At 45.1% G+C, this 23229-nt stretch overlaps 1 protein-coding gene and 1 long non-coding RNA gene across 7 annotated transcripts in view; one reads left to right on the plus strand and one right to left on the minus strand.

Moving 5' to 3' along the window:
* Window positions 1-23229, minus strand: part of LOC119174581 (GRAM domain-containing protein 4) — a 121604-nt gene that overhangs the window by 25685 nt on the left and 72690 nt on the right. The window contains exon 1 of one of the 6 annotated variants that reach the window (XM_075895406.1): window positions 13922-14061. The exons of 4 other annotated variants lie outside the window; for them this stretch is intronic. Coding sequence is in view for 1 of the 2 variants with exons in the window: in XM_037425562.2 (XP_037281459.2) it covers window positions 13222-13293 (72 nt within the window). In the remaining variant the exon portion in view is untranslated. Of the gene's footprint in view, window positions 1-13221; window positions 13600-13921; window positions 14062-23229 lie in introns of those variants that run through there. One more of the 6 variants, XM_037425562.2, reaches the window with a different exon arrangement.
* The window catches only part of LOC142817775 (uncharacterized), a 37343-nt gene continuing 31210 nt past the window's right edge, over window positions 17097-23229 (plus strand). Inside the window, exons 1-2 of the long non-coding RNA XR_012895349.1 lie at window positions 17097-17241; window positions 18236-18326. This is a non-coding gene — a long non-coding RNA (uncharacterized LOC142817775). The remainder of the gene's footprint in view (window positions 17242-18235; window positions 18327-23229) is intronic.

A 23229-nucleotide genomic window follows, 5' to 3' on the forward strand; every position in this document is an offset into this window, starting at 1 on the left:
GGTTCCGAAGTTTGGGCGAGAGGATTTGTTTTCGTCGAGACAACGGACTGACTGGTTGCTGACCGGACAAAAAACATAAGTCCACTCGCCGAAACGTCGGCGCGTGGACTTATGTCTTGGACTTATGTCATGGACTTATGGAAACGTCGGCGCCAATAAAGTTCTCTGTTTAACGATTTCCCGAAACTCGTACGTAAAAAGTTGAGTTTAAATGATAGATGGCTAAAATACATCATACGTCCTGGTGAAAGGATGGTGTTCTAAGTTTGAAGAGCCGAAGTTTCTTTAGCATTGTCGCAGTAGTTGTAGTTGCTAGCGCATGGTAACAGTCGAAGCAGTGGTTAATCTTTGTCGTCGTCGTCTTCGTTGTTGTATCGCAGACATAGGAAGAAGTGCTATATACCCGCACACTTTTCTTTTTTCGTAGTCGTTCCGTTTACGTAGGCGAAGGTTCTAAGTAATCATTATGACGACTCGTGGAACTCAACGCCCTTCCTTTAAAAATTCAGCCAACAATTCAAAGTTGCCAAAAAACAATAAAAAGAAAGAGTTGCCGACATACTTTTTTTAACAGTGAACCTGCTCGGGGGATTCCCGCAAGTCGCGTATAGAAATTATCATCGTCACGAGCCGGCGCGCGCTGTCTTCGTCCTCCTCTTTGTCTTCTCTTTCGCTCCCAGAACACGTGCGCCAATCCGGAGCGTGATGTAATAACTCGGATGGGCGAGAGGGCGGTTACAGAGACAGAAAGAGGAATAGAAGAGAAGGAAAAGAAATAAAATGAAGTAAGGAGAGAGAGAAAAAAAAAGAAAACGTTTATTATGCGGCCAATGAGTGAATGTGAGAGGGCCCCTATTCCAGGAACCCTCTGGCCTGGAAAACATCCACAAAAAATAGATAAATAAGAAACCGAGAGAATGCATAAAGAGAAAGAGAAAGGGAGACAAATGAATAGAGAAATGAATAGAGAAAGGGAGAGAAAAGTAGCATAGCACAGCCGCGTATAGTATATTATATCGCGTGATAGGAAATGGTGGTTGAGGCGGAGGGAAATAGGCATGGGAAAGGGCAAAACATAGCTCATAGTTATGTATCCCTTTCAGTCACGGTGTGTACATATATATACAGGCCAACTTCAATGACACGGCACGCACCACATGTTCAAGTGGCATGAAACTTGTGCACATTCGTGCATGCCTCCCGAGTGGAGAAGTGCCAATCATTTGACTTCATTACGCTGGGTGTCGCTACGGAGCATCACTTTGCTGGATACACTACGTGGATGCGACGTGTTCCAGGACCAACGTGAAAAAGATTTCTGTTTTCTTCTCTGAAAACAAATACAACCAAGAAACAAATGTGCGTGCATTTCGGGCCTGATAGTGGCTTATTTTTATGCAAGTACTGAGGCTGACTGGTGGCAGAATAATCAGATCATTAGTTACGCAATCATTAACTTTAGTTACTGAAACTCGCACTAAACATCGATTTTCTTCATTTTCTTACTAGGGATGTACTACTGAGTGCCTTGGAATTACGCCACGAGAATGTGACGCGTTTCTGACAGCGCGTCACAATTCATGACTGAAGGGGGTATAGTACGGCAAGGCGCGGGAAAGGGGAGCCAGGGTGAGGCCGAGGGGACGTAAAGAAGAAGGAAAACGCCAAACACATTCACTCTTTCTGCAATCTTTTCACAACAAGTGCGTGGCTGCCCTGGTCTTTTTTTTTTTTCGAATATTGCAACTCTAATATTGTCGTCTTGCATAGACTATAGTCATTCATACGAACGAAGGCAAGTGACTCATCCGTTCAAGGCTGCAATCAGATTAACTAATAGGAGGCCACACACGCATAGAAATGAACAAGATCCTTACAGGGACTGAAACATAACAATCCGAGCCAAGCTAACAAGAATACCAATAAACAATTTCAAGTTTCGAAAAGTAAAAAAAAAAAAACATTTGACGTCTTTCATTTCATTACTGAAGTAAGCTAAACGAACAGCTGGGTCGATCAACGTAGTCGCCTTCTCCATAAATGGGACCCAACCGTCGGAGTGGCGCGATGGGATGCTCAGCACGCGGAGTTGCAGGGCATGGGAAGACAGTACAACAGCAGGTTCACGTTTACAAAAAAATTAAAGAAAAAAGAAGTGAAAGCAGTTCGCGTATATAACAACGTCACATACGCGTTCAGCTGAAGTCGCCCTCTTGCGCCGACTTGCTCCGCATAGGAAACATCTCGCTCATGTCGCCTCCGTGCTATAGATTGACGCGACAACCTCGAGCTGGAGGAAACTGCGATGAGCGACAAAAGTGATTCTCAAGACAAACAAAAAAGAAAAAAATAAGGGACAAGAATGGCCGAGAACGTTGCCGCACGTCGGTGCATGAATGGGAAGCGCGAAGTGGGAACTCGTTGGAATGTGACGCAAAATATCTATAGACGCGAAACTGTGATCAGCAGACTGACGGACCGGCACAAAAGCCCTCGCAGCGGAGTAGTTTTCGTTTTTTGCCATTATTGATTTTTTTCCCCACGTGGTATTGCATATATACGCGCTGAGACTATCGAGTGAAACGGGCTTACATATTCGGAGAGGAAATCGGACAGAGCAATAGGAGGGCATACGAGCTGTGAAATTGACGGCAATACGCCTACAGGAATTGAAACTATCGTTTCAATCCCTGTAGGCGATTGAGACGATAGTTTCAATCCCAATGTTACGTATGCGTAACATAGAAACAACACAAGTATCAAACAACACAAAAAAGTACCGCTATATTTTTTGTTGAAATGAAAATAAGTGAAGGAGTTGTCGCTATTTCTTGGCGGGAAAAGTAAATTTTGGCAAGAAAAAAAGTATAGGGGTATATACATATTTCACTCCCGCGTTTGACGGGTTTAAAGTTCTCATTTCAACTCAGCGCACATACAAGCATGGGGTACCTTCACGAGGTAGTTTGTTGAATACTCATCGCAAATATTAGTGTCCTTAAATAAAAATCCTTTGAAGCACTTTCCCCGCTCTGTGAGCTATCCCTATCGCCCAGTCTTTTCGCTAATGAATATTTATAGCACGGGTGGCATGCAGCTGTGGTGGTTGCTATGGCAACGCTGCAGAGGGTGTTTTTTGTTAACGGACGTCTTAGCGCAGGTGTTGACAATTGCGCTGTTAATAGGTTCACTCTGAGTATAGCTACGTTGTTATATTATCAATGTGTGATGCGCTTGGGACAGTCGAACAACAGAGTGCGTCGCTGTACTCTTGTTTTGACCAACTTCGTGTTTTCGATCTTGCGTATGAACACTTTAGGATTCACTCTCTCCTTAACTTCCTATTTACCTTCCACATTTTCGTTTCATCTCTCCACCAGCGCATGGTAGTAAATAGTTCACTGCCTGAGTTTAGCCATGTTGCTTTATCTTTATTTCTCACTCTCTCTCTCTTCTTCTCTCTGTTCAGTGCAGCGCAGTGAAAGCTAGTTTATTGATGCTCTCCGCTCATTTCCACGCCCTACTTATCAGCCGCCGTTCTGACGGTAGGCTGCTCTCAAAGATAACACGAGCGGCGTGTTGCTTTGGTCGTTGCGATTAAGAGAAGGAACGACGTGAGGAAATAGAAATCATTACGATATTGTGGCCTCTGCTTATTAATTCAGAGGATATGACACATATGAGTGGTACTAAATGCTCTGCGAAGCTTATGTGAACAAGCATTGAATAGATAAGGCTGGCGCTCTTTAGTCAAGCGCGCCCCTTGCGCCATTAAAATCCACGTATCATCGTCGTCATCGTGGACGCATAAGGCGATCGATAACTGTACAAGGAAGATGTCTTTTGGAGCCAAGCATGTGTGTTTATAAAAGGTATTTAACGAGTTAGAATAGTGTTTAGAAAGAGTGGTTAACGATTTAGAATACTTGGTACTTGGCTATAGGAGAGCTGAAAGCCGTCCCACTTGATGAGGCCGCATCGACAAAAATTACGTGTTTTTTTTTTTGCCAAACTGATAAATCGTTCGTTTAGAAAAAGCTGTTAACAATTTTGGGTACTCAGTATTCGACTATGGGGGAGTATAAACCCGTCTCGTGAGCCTCACACTCGATGAGGCCGTGTTGCCATATTACTAAAGCATTTTTTATTAAAAAAAGTGAATAAACGATTTAGAGTACTTGTTACTCTACTATGGGAGAGCATATAGCTGTCCCATGGGCCAAATTCCACCCGGCCCTCGTCATTTTGCGTTAAAAATTTTGTATTCTACCGTGGGTCGCTACGAACACACGGAACCAGTGTCTTTACAACAAGCACAATAACAAACAAACAAAAGTGTCCAAGTCCGTAAGGTATCCCTGACACATGTTACTAATGACTACATGCACTACATATATACAGTAATCACAATAAACGTGATGATATATGTACAGAATTTACAGTACTTGATGAAGATGTTAGCAAACATATATAAGAGGTATCAAGATGAGTGTAATTTACATAATTTACAGCGTTAGAATGAAGTACACATGTACACGAATCCACACGCATACGGGGCATACACAAATACATAGAAATAGTAAACACGTACAGATTACATGCACTAATCAGACACTGACAGGTGACCTGGCTATAGAAACCAGGTCAGGTGGAAAACCAACTGAACACGTCCGTCAACTATAAGGACAAGAAGCGGCACGACCATTGTCGTAGAAATTCCTCCTACCCAAGGGAGAACAATTCCTCCTACAGAAACGATGGACTTTCAAAGTGTAAGCGTTCCAGAATTGGAAAGAGAGCACGACCACGATGACCTGCCGCAACAGCCTCACACCTATTACGCCACAAACAAAAAAAGCTCCCGCAGTTATTAGAAGGCGTGCAAAGCGACTACGCGAGCAGTGACCAGACGTGACAAAGCGATTAACACCTAGGCCACAGAAACCAGTGTTAACGACCTTCCAGAAGACATTTGCAATGACACATTGCTGCAGCATATGCTGGTTAGACTCCTGTAACGGACAGTTAGGGCAAGTAGAAGATGGGATGACTATCAGTTAAAGCGCACGAATAAACAGAAAGGAAGAGAGGAAAGCGAGAGGACAAGATGGGGCCATGCCCCACTTCTCCAGTTTGTCCCGTTTTGGGAGTACTCTCCATCCAAGACGCCACATGAAGTCACGGAGATGACCATGGCAAAAACGATGCCTTTATCGTGCTCCGCGAGACATGTCTCGATCGTGCTAGACGGGCTGGAGGAACCAGAGGAAGCAGAAGAGCCGCCATCGTATCTCCAATACGACTTTCTAGAATGTCTACATCGGGACAAACTTGCTGTGCGTGTCGATGACGTGCTACTGCCGTGGAGCAAAATGAAGGCACGTTAAGTGCTTGCAGTGCAGAATTAAGTCTTGCATCTGGTAGTAAATAGCGTATCTTGGTGCCCAAGAAATAGCAGGCGAGATCACTCGTGGGACAATGATCACCGTGCAACAAGCGAAGTAAGAATCGCAGGGCAAGTATAGCCGGCAGCGAACAGGTGCGGATGGGAATGCGAATCCACCGCAGTTGCGCGAAGTGCTGCTCGGCAAATCAGCTCTGTTCCACCTGACCAGAAAAATGAGCCAATGAGAGATTGCAACGACCACGTGATTCGTAATGGGGGCTGTACAACATGAGATATGTACCATGCACGGCCGCAAAACACAGTCTGTGCTAAATACCTTCTTTCGAGCATCGGTAAATCATACTCTTGTGCTTCCCGGACGTGTCGTTTTACATATTCGACTATTGAAACCCACAAAGAGGTTGATATGCCGTAGCAAGTATAATCAAGCCCCAGAATGTGAATAGAGTCACTTTTTTGAAGACCGAAAAAGGAACTTAGGTCTGGGGAACCAATGAACAAATATCAACATTTTGAAATTTTTAACGCAGCACCTGAAATCGTGCCATACGCAGCAAAAAGTCGTAGGCTACGGGATAAACTGTCCTCATTCTTCAAATACAACGTTATGTCATCAGCAAATGCTGTCACCATCACGGTACCACTGCCGACATGACAAGTCATTCCAAGCACGCTGCCGACATAAGAAGTCATACCAACTTCTGGTCACGTTGCCAACATGTATCGCACCATAACACCTGCTTTTATTGTACTAATATGTTAACCACCCCTTATGTAATATCCATAAACGGGGTCTCTATGGTAATTCGCAACTTTCACAGATAGTGGCGTTGCCACGCGGCATCCGTCGTAACTGTCGTTTGGGGGATGCCCATGCAGCCAGCCCAAGCCATGGCATCATTCACTCGGCCTCACTTTGGCTGCTCGCTGGTCCTTTATATTTTGTCGCTGGTAATTTCTACTGCGGTTATTGTGAAGTCGGACAGTTACTGCGAGTCTTGTAGCAATGATTTAATCTATATTGTTTGCTTGCTGAGCTAGAAGAATCACAAAATATGTTGTATGCTACTGTGCAGACGCCGTGTAGCCAATCGTGAGGTTTTCTGCTTTGCACGAGCACGGCCGCTTGGTCTTCCCCGGCTGTAGCACGAGCAGCGTTCACAAAGCTGCACACCACAGCAGACAATGCGCCCGGCGTTCGAAACTACTTTTCCGTAAATATACGCCGCGCACGCGTTTTTCCACACGCAGTGTTGGATATAATAGATTTTAGAGTCAATAACCTTCTCAGCAAAGCCTTGACAACATATTGGCTGCAGCCGAAAATACTACACAGGCCGAAGTGACGGGCACACCGGTGCAGCCGCAGCGCGCCGGCTGCACTATCCCCCAAACGACGGCCATGTTGGGCTTACACAAGTGTTCTCTCTAGGCGGTGAAAGCTACGAACGAAATGTCTAGTGGGGCTATTGGTTTTTCCAACTATGCCATACCAACCCGCCCATGCAACCACATTACCTGCCATTATTTTTAGTGCAACTTGCCGAATTGGTGTGGCAAATTGGCGATGGTAAAAAACAAGTGGCCCACAAAAGCGCGCCGGTCACATGCGTATTTGCATGCGCCGCTTTTTAGCAATTGATGCTTTCTCGGTCGCGGACTTGTCGGTCATTAGTTGTTTTTAATACGGAGATCTTATCTCTTATCAAAGTGATTTGTAATTTCACGTTTCCGCATTATATCATGCCTGGGTATGAACGCGCGAACGTCGCTGCTATACCTGTGGCAGTTGAAGTGACGAGTTGCAGTTAACACGCACATGAAAGTCCGACTACTGGCATGCAGGAATGAAAAAGTTGATAGGGAGCATTGCGCAATGGAATAGAAATAAAGGAATAAAAGTAGCATGTCAAGCACGCACATGCCAAGCTTCACTTGCCAACATTTTTACCTAAAAGAAGAACCCCTTAACCTTTTTTAAATGTGAAGCATTTCTTAGCGAACTTCAGCGACTTTGAGCGTATCTATCTATCTATCTATCTATCTATCTATCTATCTATCTATCTATCTATCTATCTATCTATCTATCTATCTATCTATCTATCTATCTATCTATCTATCTATCTATCTATCTATCTATCTATCTATCTATCTATCTATCTATCTATCTATCTATCTATCTATCTATCTATCTATCTATCTATCTATCTAACCGCCTACGACATTTAGCTCTCCTGGACGTTTCGATAATGGTATCGATACCAAACTTGGTATGACATAACATGACTGTATGAAGAACCTATTTTACTAGCCGTAACATGAAAATCATGCCACGTGTGTCGTGAGTGTCATGATTTACATTTCATGGTCCTGCAGCTCTTGCGGTGGTTTCGTTCACATGCATGACATGTTGCAAAACTGGTATGGTATGGCATGATTGCATGGCAAACCAAAGCGACAGACTAGCTCTAACATGAAAATCATGACATGCGTGTCATGTAACAACATGACTACATGCCACGCTCATGATGCGCTCGCAGCCGTTTCGCTAGCTTCACTTATACCAAACTTGGTATTACGGGACGTGAATGGATGACAAAGGTATGATACTGGTGCAAACATGATAAACATGAGATGCGTGTCATGTAACAACATGACAACATGCTACGCTTATGATGCGCTCACGCCCGTTTCGCTAGCTTCACATATGCCAAATTTGGTATTACGTGACGCTAATAGATGACGAAGGTATGTCACTGGTGCAAACATGAGTCATGAGATGCCTGTCCTGTGAGAACATGAATACATGCCACAGACAAGGCGCCAATACGTTTCGACGTGACGCGGTGCGCGTGCTCGCCGGCGTTCATTTCGTCGCGTCACGCCGGCGTTGCCATGCCAGGCGCCGGTCTTGCCATATATACTCGTAGGCGCGCGCCGTACAGCGTTGCTTTGACGCATGCGCGTTTCAGCGCGTCCGGCGTCCCTCCGTCACGAAAAAAGGGAGACGCAGTGTTGTCTGGGTAACGCATCGGCGCAAAACACAGAGTGTCGCATTTCGCGCCGCTTGCCGTCGGACGCTGGTCGTGCTTGGCGTCAGACTGTTGAGTGTTTGCGTTTTGCTAACGTAGCGTCACTGTGCCCAGCGTGCGCGCGCGTCAACGCTACATTGGAGTATAGTGGGCCCTTCATGATGCGCTCGCGGCCGTTTTGCTAGCTCCACATATATCAAATTTGGTGAAACGTGACGTCAATGGATGACAAAATATATGACTGGTGCAAACATGATAATCCTGGCGCGCTTGTCATTTAGGAACATGACAACATATCACGCTCTTAGCGTGCTTGCAGCCGCTTCGCTAGCTCCACATACACTAAATTTGGTGTCACGTGACGTGAAAAGATTACAAAGGTAAACGACACATCCAAACATAATAATCATGACATGGACGTCATATACGGCATCATTTACCTCCACCTCGTAACGTTGTGTTATATTTAAAGAGACATATCAATATTTCTCATTCGTACCATGGATTCCCACTGTACGTGGGTTCTGCCAATTTTTCTTATTCTGTCTATCTAATATTAATGACAACCAACAGACAATGGTGCCAAAGATTGTACTTTCTTCGACACCATTGCCTGGTACTTCTGATTATTATTGTATTTAACAAGGAAAAACGAGTCATTAAATTTCCACTTCTTTCCTTTTTGTCTGCCTTGTTATTCTATATCGACGTTAAACTCCACATATTAATTGTTATTCTATATGTGATGCTATTCAAACCTGTATAGCCGCACTAACTGCACCGATGTGGTGAGGCACGAAATGTGTTGCCGTGTTACAGGAACTTCGTTTATCTTGTAACGAGCCTTTTCAAGAAGGCACGAAACATGTGACCTGCGCAAAACCTATTGGGTCTCGGTGGCGATCGTTGTTGCGTACCCGAAAGCAGATAATGTATTCAACTAGAGAAAGAAAATCCCTTTTCGCGTGCATTTCGAGCTTCTTCTTTCTGATTGGACATGTGTCGCAGAACGTTCTTAGGAGTTAAAAAATACAAAGAAAAAAAAAGTACTATGTCACGCACGTTTCTGCGAATGTTCTGCGTGATGTTCTCCTTGGTTGCGTCGCTGTCGAGCAAATGGAACTCAATCTCAATTCAATTTTCAATTTCAAAATTTGTTTTATTGTTTTCTTGTACAAGACACAAGAAACAAAAGGATGTTGGGGCTAAAGGCATATAGCCTGACAGAGGACCCAACACTCCGTTGTTTAACCCGGTAATTTTGCATTATCTTGATTGATATGTGGGGTTTAACGTCCCAAAACCACCATGGAGACGCAGTAGTGGAGGGTTCCGGAAATTTCGACCACTTGGGGTTCTTTAAAGTGCACCCAAATCTGAGCACAGTGGCCTACAACATTTCCGCCTCCATTGGAAATGCAGCCGCCGCAGCCGGGAATCGAACCCGCGACCTGCGGGTCAGCAGCCGAGTACCTTAGCCACTAGACCACCGCGGCGGGGCGTGTTGCATTATTTTCATACTAGCTACGGGAATGTCGTGTGTTTTAAACAAACTGTCGAATTTATTTATTTATTTATTTATTTATTTATTTATTTATTTATTTATTTATTTATTTATTTTATAACGCCGTGACTGCACACCAACAGCAAGCAACCCGTTCACGAACATGAACAGTAACATTTCAACCTGATTTTTTCCTCGAGCTGCCAAAGACTGGAACTACTTACCTCACCACGCTGCCTACATAAGAAGTCATACCGAATTTTCGGTCACGTTGCCAACATGTATATCACACCATAACACCCACGTTTATAGTACTATTAAGTTAACCACCCCTTACATATTACCCCTAAACAGGGTCTTTAAGGTAATAAAATGAAATGAAATGAAATATCGCAGAGTTCTCGTGGGTCATCACGTATAAGGGGGACGATACGGTTAGCATAAATAAATATTGAAGTGTAATATCACCTCAACGAGATTCAAAAGCAAAAGCAGGTTTGATATGAATGGTTTCAAAACTAAACAAGATAATACATTAATGTAGCATAATAACGATAACTTCGAAGCTTGAAAGAAATTAAAACACATCAATGGCAACAGTGTTATGTTATAACATTTCAAGTAACTCTTGACACAATGGTCACCTCATGCCACGGGCACTGGAAACGGCAAAAGTGGCAAATTTAAAACACGAGATTTTGAAGCACAGATCTTGTTTTTATTGTTGTTACTGATGTTCATGTTTATTATTATTATTATTATTATTATTATTATTATTATTATTATTATTATTATTATTATTATTATTATTATTATTATTATTATTATTATTATTATTATTATTATTATTATTATTATTATTATTATTATTATTATATTGTTCTCGACGATGATGACGACGATGTTGTTGTTATAATACTAATGCAAAGTATTGCACAATTTTATTCACAATGGTATTCTATGTGCAGTGGCATGAAATTGTGAACTTGACCGATTAAGCAATCACAGAGAGTAAAAACGGTTATAGGGTTGCCTCACACAATGGGATTGCCATCTCTCCTTCTGTCCAGACACCCCAGTCTTCATCAATACATATTGGCGAGCAAGTTTGTATCTGCATATATCGAAGTTACGCGCCAAGAAATGACGGAAGGTGATCTAAGACACAAATATCTAAGACACAATGATCTATGACACAATGATAAGACACAATAATGTTCCGTTGTGGTTGTCTCTGTCGCCCCAACGGCTTACTTGCTTTAAGCCTAAAGGTTGTCAATGTTTTTCGGCTTTGATATGCGTCCCTCGAAAAATCTGTTTGACCAGACCAAGAGAAAGTACATCGGAGCCTATGCAATGGTCATCAAACAAGATTGCTGTAACGGCACGTTTACTCCGCAATCGGACAAATTTTCCCGTGTGAAAGCGGGCTTATCGGGGCGTCGTGCCGATCTTCGACCGTGCACATCTTGACGACATCGTGAGAACGCCTTGCGCATTTCCCCACAATGGTTCACACGACACAAGGAAAAAGCTAGCCTTACTTGTGGGTAGCATAAAAGAAACTGCTTGACCATACATGTCCCTTCGAACGTTTACGCAAGAGTCAGCAAAGCTACGTCATTACCAACACCGACTGGCTATCCGTCACGACCAGCCGAGGCATGCAGCGGGCCCTGTAAATGCCGTTTAGGTGCTTCGATAGTTCTTAATTGCCTATTTAATTTCGCTTTTAACGAGTCTGCAGACCATGTGGTCTGTAGAGCAGTTATTTCAGGAGCGTGGGAAAGGAGTAATGACGTCCCATTCGATTCACGAATTGCGATTTGGAATGGATCTCCGTGAAGCCAGTTCAAACTTTGTCAGAAAACCCGTCTCCACTTTCGACAATTTTATTTTTATTTTTTAAAGAAATTGCCGCCCAAGAACTGCGTGCAAGTGATCAACCACCGTATTGCTGTGACGTGCGGCTGTGAGGATCATCGCTAGATTATCCCCGACTAAGCTCGCGAACAGCTTCTTTATTTTTAGTGCATCAGTGGTGTTTGCAGTGGGGCTTGCCCAACTTGAGTGGCAAACATGAGTTATAAGATTTCTTGCGTGCATCCACAGAACGGACGCATTTTTGTTTCGCCTACATTAAAGCTCGACTCGCGCGATTTGCATATGCAGGTACATTATCAACCCACAGCCGTGCGTACGTCAAATATATTCGTTTACTTCAGAGAGAGAGAGAGAGAGAAGCAAGCACGATGCAGCCTTCATCTAGCAAGTAATGGCGACAGCCATGCTCTGAATATGCATGGTAAGAATGACGCAAGCACTTGCGTCATCTCATACATGGATTGGAGGCGCGCTCTCCGTGTATATGCAGAGATCGATGTTCAGGTTGTTCGTTAACTGGAATAACATACGAAGCTGTTTCAGTGCGGAATGAAGTTTCCCAGAAGTTCTTCAGATCAATTTAGAGACGCATAGCTAGTTATGGAGATAAGGGTAGTAAGCAGAGTAAGCCAGACAGTTTAATTAGATGCAAACGAACTAAAGGATATCCAAATGCAGCTTGCCAAAAGCAGCAGGGGTTTCAGGAGAAATCGGCTGTAGATATACTGGACCAAATCCGCATCGCAGAAAATTAGCTTGAAGTGGAGATAATCTAATAGCTGTGGGGCACGAAAAAAGAAAGAACGAAAACATTTACGTGGTACTGTCGTCTATGTACAATGTGATATAGTTATAACAACACAGGTCTGATTCACTACCCTGCACGGGGAATGAACAATGGAAAGACATAAAAACTGAGAGAATATATCGTGGAAACGAATGTTGGCGCATAGTACTGCGGGGTATCCTAAACATTCTTTTTTAAAAGAAAATATACGTCTCCACCACAACAGACCGAATTCACGAGTTGTAACCTGTCATCCAAGGTAATGAATTCAAATTTAAATTAATAAACCTCTACATTATTCATTAAATTACATAATGCAATTCGGGTGAAAATATTGTCCGCCTCTTCCAATTAATTCGTCTCACTGAATAAAATATCGCTGTCACTGTATGTCTCTTATATGTCAATAAAAGTTAGTTTATCTGAGAAGGGAACCAGCAAATAACTGTCGATTTTATGAGCAAGACAATTGCGAGTTCAACCTCTTTCACAAACGCACATTAGATGCATGCTACAAGCTCATCATCATCAACAACAACAAACAGAAAAGAATCTGTCATTCAATTATTATCTCACCCCGCATATCGATGAGATTTCTTTAACCTACCGTGAGGTATTGACTGGTCTTCCGCTTCCGCGGGGGCGGCTGGATCTTGGGCTGTGACGTCACCGTCGGCATATCTCCGTTCACCGTTTCCACGCCACTAGCACTGCTGTCACTCAACGCCGTTCGCGACGGTGGAGGCTCGGGCAAATACAAAACAATCACACCGGCCCTCAACAAAAAAAATCCTCCCGTGAGGGTCCCTGTGTTTCGATCCACAACGAGCAAACAATGTTCGCAATCGCGTGACCCGGTTCCACAGTACAACACAGGGTGAAGTTATCACTTAATCCTCTCGGCGCATGCGCGGTGATAGAGCACACACTCGTCTGAAATAGCTCGCGACTCCGTTTCGAGTATACTGGGGAAGGCCCGAATGACGCCGGCCGGTTTTATATGAAACGACGAAGGGAGCCGACCGACGTGACGTCTGATCTGTGACGCAATCTGGCCGTGCCGCGAAAGAGAGTCGTCTCTCTATACGGAGAAAGAGAAGGCGCGACTGGACTCAGGCGTACAAGGTCGTCGGACGGCACCAGTGAGCTGTAGGAGTGAGTGAGGCTTAGCCAGCTGCGCATGCATATAAGTGTAAGCGGCGACTGCTATCGAATGTGTCGCGTCTAGGGGTGGGGAGGGCTTACCCTTCTGCACCCAGCGGGTGTGATCATTCGAAGAAGAAAACTGTTCAGATATGCATACGCACCTTAATGACGATGCTGCTTGTCGAGAATGATTGGGAGAGATGCGAGAAAACAACTGGTTTTTTTCACGTTTCTCGGAGAGCGTTATACACAAACAACGTACGCAGCGAATGCTGCTGTTTCTGCGATGTTGGCAACAAAGCTAGCGCTTCCCTTCCTCTCTCTATTAGACGAGAGAGAGAGGGAATTCCTGTTCGTCAACACTCTCTCAATAGGTTTATGTATACCCCCTTCTCCCCCTCGTAATACGCACGAAGACCGAACGCAATCGAGGGCTATTCCATGAGAACGGCTGATGGGCTGGATCCGAGCCAGAATATAATTGGCTCCGGAGGAGCTGTAGAAAATTCGCGCGTCTTAGGTGCGTCGATCGACGGAAAAGCTGCTTCCTGAGAAATGTCTGCTTCTATAAAAAGAACCATGTTAGAGGTGGTCTCTATAGACAGACATGAGAAGTCACACGTATAGAGCACACGAAACAACCGGATATGAAACGTCCAACGAGCCGTTTCCGTGGAATTGTAACACAATAGGCAAATTTGACTGCATATGCATTTCTGGAGAACTAGAAGCCCGCCCAGGCCTAGCGCGCAAAGCTATTCGATCACTTGGTTGAATGATTGATGGGGTTTAACGTCTCAAAACCACCATATGATTATGAGGGATCTCGTAGCGGAGAGTACGGGAAATTTTGACCACCTGGAGTTCCTTAACGTGCACCCAAATCTGAGCAAACGAACCTACAGCATTTTCGCCTCTATCAAAAATGCAGCTGCCGCAGGCGGAATTGGATCCCGCGACCTGCGGGTCAGCAGCCGGGTTCACCTTAGCCACTAGACCACTGAGGCGGGGCGCTATTGGATCACAATGCTAGTGCAGCAATTGAAGTCTACAGGTCTTGGTGGCAGCTCATATCGTCATTTATATTCTCCAGCATATATGAAACGTGCTCAGCAAGCGTACCATGTTCTCTCCCTTTTTCCCAAAGCGTCTCTCTACCCAAGACCACATTACGTCATCACCAATCTAGTTTACCCCATTTACTGGTTTCGGTCAAGGGTCATGTTGACCATTCCCCATCATACCCATAAAGCCGAGGACTTTGCGAAGGACGGTGTGCAGACGCACGCCCGCGTGCATATGAACGCGCAAGATTCACCCCCTCACCTCTACCCCAGGCTTCCCTGAGGCTTCCTATTCCCCTTTGCGCGCGCATATGTGACCACGTGGACATTCTCTCATTCAGACAAGAAGTATTCCCGAACTTAAACAACAACAACAAACAAATAAAACGTTTCCCAAGCTTCCCGAATTGGTATACGCGTCTTTTTTTTTACTACATATCTCGTTTTATAACAACACTAAGGCAACTTGACCTCAATAGACGACTCATGCACTGGCTAGAAGCCGTTGCAGCGCGTTCTAGCCAGTGCATGATCGAGTTATATCGAGTCGAGTGGCGACGATGTTTTAAAACCCGGACAAGAAAATATTTACCTAGATCCGTTGTGTTCCCGGCTCGCTTTTTTATAATATAAATAACGCACGCTTGCAGAAGGTAGCGCAAAAAGAAACAAAGTGTTATTGGTATTTAGAAAGGTATACAATAATTAAAAGAAGCAGGCGAAAATGCTGTAGGCCCGTGTGCTCAGATTTGGGTGCACGTTAAAGAACCCCAGGTGGTCTAAATTTCCGGAGCCCTCCACTACGGCGTCTCTCATAATCATATGGTGGTTTCGGGACGTTAAACCCCACATATCAATCCAGGTCGCGGGTTCGATTCCCGGCTGCGGCGGCTGCATTTCCGATGGAGGCGGAAATGTTGTAGGCCCGTGTACTCAGATTTGGGTGCACGTTAAAGAACCCCAGGTGGTCAAAATTTCCGGAGCCCTCCACTACGGCGTCTCTCATAATCAAATGGTGGTTTTGGGACGTTAAACCCCACATATCAATCAATCAATCAATCAATCAATCACATATCAATCAATCAATTAAAAGATTGTAGTCAATTAGTTTATATTTGTAGTTTTCAAAACGGTGGACTCTAGCCTCTTTCATCGATTATTTTGTTTTGTGAACTAACTATTGCACATTAAATAGTTGATGAGAACTGATAGTTAGGTGCGAATACTCAGTGGGTGGGAGCTTACCTTAGGAAATTCATATAGCTCGCTGTTATTCGTCATGGGACCTTAACGAGCCTCTTAAAACTAAACAAAAGCTATGAAATTTGATGTACGTTTATACAGCAGTATGTGCATAAAAAAATTTGGCAATGGAACTTGAGTTTTTGTCTGAATATCTTTTTTTTTCCTTATCATGAGAGGCAAGAAAATGTCCGTTAATAAATTTTGTATATGGTTCAGTGGTTGCTTTCGTTCAGTTTCTTCAAAAGCTGCAACTGCAACCTTGAAGAAGATAAATTCGCTTGCCGAAACGTCGGTTTCAAAGACAACCCGTTATCACGAATTTTATGGAAGGATTACTCAAAAAACGACATTGACGCTGTGGCTGAAGCGTTCATCGTCGGGAAGTCGTTTCTCTGCATTTTGTTTTTATGGGGCGTCTTCCTCTGCTGTAACAGTGATACGGCCAGTTATATTGCCAGAGTTTGTAGTTCATTTCAGTCCATTATGAGAAATGTACAGTAATGAAGACTCTTCAGCTATACCTTGTGCAACCATTAGTTATGCTGTACCGTGGCCGGTCCATAGCCGTGACTGTATTGGTGCGCCTATTTTGTATACACCTACTTGCTGCGTGTCCGTGCAGCGAAACCGGTTTGCCGTCGACATAGAATACAGATCGCCGTCGATATAGGAGAAAGCCGTCAGATCACGCACAGACGGCGCACCACGTTCGTGCACTTTCTCCCGCCACGGAGTGGGGGCGTGCTGGACGCCGCAGTGCAGTGCGGGCAAGGTCACGTGACGTACGCGGAACCTCGTGACGTCACTCCTTCCTCGCTAGCGCAGCGCAAACCTTCGGGACCGATTAAGGGTGCTTCAATCTCGCGAAAGTACGCAGATCCCGGCTTACCGCCCATGCACTGATAACGGGCCACAAACGTCATCGACTGGCGTCATTGAAGCGGTGCAGCCAATTCGATCCACATTGTTGGCCTTTCACTTCCAGAAGCAAGGTTCGAATTGTGTGTGTGTGTGGGGGGGGGGGGGGTGTACTCGCAGTGGCATTGCAGGGGGCTTATACGCCCATAATTACGCTTTAGCAAGCCGAAAGGTCGAGCTTGTCGAAAACACACGTCGTGTCTTTTGCCGACAACAGCAAGGCGCGATTGAGCCTGGTTCTTTAGGGATCTCTCGTGAGTATCTATTGTCACCGTTATTTTTGCGCTGATGACGTTCTTTTCTCCGTCGTTTGTATGACCTTCTGTGGCCTATACAACCGTCATGTTGCCATGGCGAAGCCGGTGCCGCCATAATGACACCAACCTATTTTATCCGTCATTTACATTAAAAAAATGCACGTGAAGCTGTAATGATGCATTAATCCGTTGTCGTATAGTCTTCCTCGTAGTGGTATTATTATTATTATTATTATTATTATTATTAGTAGTAGTAGTAGTAGTAGTAGTAGTAGTAGTAGTAGTAGTAGTAGTAGTAGTAGTAGTCGCAGCAGTCTTTGCGTCCAACACTCTGGAAAACGGCTGCGCGGAAACAAAAGGCGAGGGTATAGGTGAGCCAAGACTAGCCAAAACGAGACGTCGTTATCGTACGCCCATCGCCGCATTACGCACCCTTGGGGTACCACGCCAGCTTCGCGACCTTCGGCGTAGCCGTCGCGACCTCCGTCGCATAAATCGAACGCCGGAATGCAGGCGTTGCAGTACATTGCATTATACTGTAGTGCGCCGCTTAATGTGGTCGATAGCCTTTTCTGCCGGAGCAGGCCAACGTCCATCTTCGGAAGTCAAGTTTTTCTAGGACGGTGGCCGCGCGGGCGTCGTTTTCGCTTTGCCGTAATGAACGCAAAACGCCAACTTTTCCGAGTATAAACTCTTTGCCTGCGAGCCACGGTTAGAAACTGTGCCAGGAGAGTTTAAACACACATCGCGTAATTCTCGCGCATCTCGAATACATATAGGCTGACACGCACAGGTGCTGACGCAAGGCCACGAGCTATACCTATGCATTGCTCATTTAGTTACCATAGCCAGAATGGAAGGCCAGCTATTGCCCTATAACATGCCTTAGGATCTTCCCACCATACGCGAGGTCTCAAGAACTTTTGCCAAGTGACGTGGGAATGCAGTATAAGAAAGGAAAACTCTCAATTATGATTTTTTTTTCTTTCAGTGAGAACTTTAACAAGGAGCCGGCGATCGCCATCTTCATGCTGGCTCGTCTAGAGCCCCAGAGGGACCTGCTGGGCAAGGTCTTAAGAATGGTAAGAGCAACTGAAGTCCCCGACTCGGACTCAGCGCCGATTCCTATAAGGTCGTATACCTCTATGAACAGGTGTTTCTACTACTACTACTACTACTCGAAAAGTTGCGTGAATTATAGTTATAATGACGGGCTGCGGCGTCCCGTTTGCCACCGCTTGTTCTCATCCGATAGACTTACGATAGGAGGCGGGGTTCATGGCGTACACTTGAGCCCCGACGGGCGACCTCTCCTGTAGAGGTGAGCGGAACAGCGCGTGAGTCAGCAGTGACGTCATGACGACCGTGGATGCCAGAGAAACGCGACTCATTTCAATCTTGCATGATCGCCGCAAAACGGGTAAGGCGATAAAACCCTCGTTTGCGGCCAACTCTTGCATGACTCACACGCATTACCGGTCGGCTTTGAAGGCCTTCGACGTTTCATCCGCGGTAAATTACAAACACGCACGCCTCGACCACTGCAACTGGAGGCTTTTTGTGCAGTGTCTCGGGGGAAATGCAAACGCGAAACTGGTTTGCATATCCAGACAAAATTACGATGCCTCGAGGTTTTACCGAAGCCAAGTGTATGTTCACACTGACCCGTCACGTTGGTTGTTGTGCTCCACTGCTGAACCGGAGGTCGTGGCATCGAATCCCGGCCGCATGTACTCATACTTAGGTGCGCTTTCAAAGGACACCACATGGTCGGAGTTTGCGGAGTCCTTCACTGCGGCGTCCCTAATACTCACGTCGTGTGTTTGCGACGTAAAACTCTAACAGTTCTTACAATTACAATACTTGTTCTGACACTGCAATGACACGAGCGCCGCGTTGGAGATTATAGATATAGACGTATACAACAAATAATAACTCAGTAGATCTCACTGCGAGATCGATGCACGTATGAAGGTTATGTAGCAGGTAATGTAACACATTTCGCAGACCTGTGTTTATTTTGCCGTTCGTCCGCTTTGACTTGCATTTCCCGTAGGTTGCGATTGCGAAGGACGTTATCGTGCACATTTGGCCTTCACTTGTTCTGAGCAGCCAGAGTCGCAGTCCTTGCACTGTCACATGACAGAGCACAAGAATGACCTCATGCATAAATAAATATATATATTATGATGGCGCTGCTAGATTCCAACAAACAAATAAAGAAATAAATAAAAACACACAAAAATATTATGTATATAAATAGTGATGTGAAATAGGTAGGGTTATTACGAAACAGCGCAATAAACGCGAGATAAATGCAACAACAGAAAACCCTCGAGATTGACATCGGTATGTGAAGGGTAGATCACGTCACGTTGCCGTTGTTTGTCTGCGTTTATTTATCGCTTGACCATGGTTTCTGAATACGTGTACTCAGTTGGTTCGAATTTACAGGCTTTACGAAAGTGCTTTGTGATCTTAGTTGCAACCTTAAAGACATTACGTTTCGCGCGCCGTAATGCTAAAAAAAAAACAAACTTGGCCGCGTATCTGCGTGCTTTGTTGCAAACGTCGTCGAAAGACAACAGTCTTCGGCCCAAGTCGGCTCACAAAATAGGATTTGGACTCCGCCTCACAGATTTCACAGTTACTACCACAACAACAGGCTGCCCAGAGAGCCCACGATGCGTCGGTGAGGCTAGGAGTAAAACTCAACCTTCTGCCCTCTGTTCCCTTCAGCAGAGCTCTCCCAGCTGCGTAGCGGCTGTTGCTATAGAAGGGAATGGAAGGTTTGTTGCTTGGTGTCCGTCTTGTTTTGTCGTAGCTGCTGCTGCTTGTAAAGGATGGAGACCAGCGCCTTTCAATACGTTGCAACAACTCGACTTTATGTACAAGAACTTATGTACATATTAACAAGACTCTTTCACCGTTGGAACCGTTGCATGTTGCCTCGGCAGAGCCGATAGTGCGGAGCACTGTTTGCTGTGACCAGAACGACCGCGAGGAAGCGGGAGCCATGTTTTAACCCCTCGGTTGCCCCTCCCGATTCTTCTCACGGCCAAGCAAAGCAATTCAGTCCGTTTATTGGACAGACTAAACACTTGTTGCCGTCATCTCCTCTCGCTCTCCTATTCAAGCAATCAACCACTCGGCCGGAGAGAGAGAGAGACGAAAGGACTGGCCTGCACACTACGTTCCACGAACTGCGCGAACGCACACAATGGTGGCGCCGTTCGGCTGCGGTCCTCCTGCCATTACCGCGAGATGACTACGCTGTCCAGCATGACAGCCATCCCACGGACTCTAATCCTGATGGATGGGTGTCTATAAAATGTCCTCACGTCACCCGCCGGCAATCCGCTGGCCGGGGACCATCTAGCTGGTTCTTAAAAGCGGCGACCGACCGTGGTATTCTTACCAGAACGGTCGTCCTTACACCGGGATTATCGTCTCCCGAGAATCGGCTCTTTGGGAAGCGCGCCCTTTTGCGACAAAGAAGACTCACCCCCCTCGGCCTGAGACGCAAGACCTTACACTAGGCCTCCCCGTCCCCACGTGGGAGCGGCCCGCCGCGTTTTTCCGAAGCAGCAGCGTTCCTGAGGACGCAATAAAGTTCTGCGCCTCTCTTTCTGCCGGTCATACATGACGAGACCTCGCCTCTTCCACGTGAGATATGGCGTTGCTTCAGACATGAACGCCATCTGGCAGTGGCGTCGGGAAACATGAGCCATGGCCTCCGAGATGGCGGGCACGAGCTTGTGCAGGACGCAGGATCACTGCCAGGTGGCAGCACCATATCGACGACAAATGGCTTTTTAGTGCATAGCATCGCATTTTCATCATGCATAGCATGGCAGTTTCTGCACAGCCGAACGATTACTAGGATGCTTAGAATTACGTGTCTATGTATTTTTTAGTAAAGTAACACATTGCATATTACTCCGCCTCATATATGCGTAATATTTGCTTTTTGATAGACAATGTTGACAAGTAAGAACGCAGCCACCAGTTCAAGATGGCTGGGCGCTCAGCAAGTGCTTAAACATTGGCCTTGTGGCTGAATTGTGTGACAGACAGACAGACAGACAGACAGACAGACAGACAGACAGACAGACAGACAGACAGACAGACAGACAGACAGACAGACTAATATTTCTGCGTTCAAGTATCCCAAGACCATTGTCTTTAAAAAAAACCAGCGTTCGCATTCCCTGATAAAAAAGTCACGTGGTTTTCTTAACAGACTTGATGCTTGGCGAGAAAGAAAAATACCGAAGAAAATGCAAACATATGCCCGTGTAGTTAATTTAGGCGTCCTCTAAAGAACCCGAGGTGATAATTTCCCGTATGCATTTTGTGTTCTCCATGGGTCGTGTTCCTAGTCAAGCCCATTAAAGGCTTTTCGACAACGGCCCTCAGCCTCCCGAATGTTGAAATAAAGTTATGAAGCTTAAAATGGCAAAAGCGATGTCTAAAGGGAGAGTAAAGTCAAATAACAAATTTATGTCAGAGTGAAGGCTCAATGTATGACAACGTCTAAGACGGCAATATTATCAACAGCAGTGCCCTATTTATTGAGAAATTAAGGTAAATACACGAGAACACACCACAAATAGGACAATCGTAAAATGATCCCGATGACGTCAGACTTACCGCCTACAATTCACCACTACGAATCGAACTGGCTGCACTAAACAAGCAACCTTCTGTGAATCAATAGACGCAATAAAATGCTGTCTGTTCGTTACTGTTTGGTTCAAGGAAAAATAACCACTGGACGTTACTTTGGGGAGTGGCCCGAGTGGTTAAATAGTTCAGTTTTCTCCTGTTTAAACTGGACTGGTCGTGCCATCTAGTGGGGCATAGTTGAACTAAACACGCCTGCCATCTCGTAGGTCATGGAAAGAAATTGTTCAATGGCCGTCGTTGCTGCTGTGGCTCCCGCTACTTTCGCACTGCAGCTACTAGTGACGGCGTCCGCGCAGTAAAGCCTGACAACGTAGTGCACGACAGTGACATAAGAGGTTTTACTTTGGCGGGTAATTTGAAGTATGCTTACGCGACGCGGACCACAAAAACGTGATTTTATCTCAGAACAAGCACTTCTTTGGCACAAAAGTAGCACTACAGGTTTCTGGACCGTTATTTCAGCAATCAACAACCCCCTAATATTTGCCTTTAGTGTCCCTTTAAGACTGCATGCGAGTGCTTATAGATTAGCTGCCACCTCGTGCATAGCCGTAGTCAAAGGGTAGGGGGGGGGGCATTCAAACCCTTCCATCGCCTTCCATCGCCTTCCATCGTAACTCAATTGGTAGAGAATCGGACACGTAAGTCGAAAGTTGTGGGTTGGGATCCCATCAACGAAATTGGTGATTCTTCGCCCACCTTAATGTAATTTCAGTTCAACGCCATAAACACTACACTGCAGTTAAAGATAATAATTAGCGTATCCTATGCTGTCCTCGGCCTTATTGTCCGTCGGATTTATTTGTCTGTGTCTAACGAGGAAACAAGCCGCCAACCTCTCCGTAAACACATTTAGTTAAAAAAAAAAACAACCCCCATCGGAAAGAAATTTCCGCTTCTTAAGAAATATTATATAGACAGATCAAATAACATACGTAGATCACATTGGAGAAACATATTGATATGTAGATATAGCAGTAGTAAGCTTTTAGGCATAAACTTTTCGTGACAGTGGTACTCTTGACGGTTATAATTCGTTGGCCTACTTATTTTTTTTTTCTAATAGAGGATGACACGTATTTGACCACGAACAGCTCCATAGCTTCGTGAATAAGCTCGTTACACCTGTGCGACTTTAAAAAAGTGAAATGGCGTTGTTTCGTTTTCTGAAGGCTAAGCAGGGGACGAAAAATGTATTAAGGTGGTTGCGACGAGTTCCAGTCCTTCTTTACTCGCAACATGGGGGGCGCAAAGGAGCTCAAGGACAATCTTTATGTGACGACCCACTTTCTCGCG

The sequence above is a fragment of the Rhipicephalus microplus genome, chromosome 5 (assembly GCF_043290135.1).
Source record: "Rhipicephalus microplus isolate Deutch F79 chromosome 5, USDA_Rmic, whole genome shotgun sequence".
In the NCBI taxonomy this organism is placed as follows: Eukaryota; Metazoa; Arthropoda; class Arachnida; order Ixodida; family Ixodidae; genus Rhipicephalus; species Rhipicephalus microplus.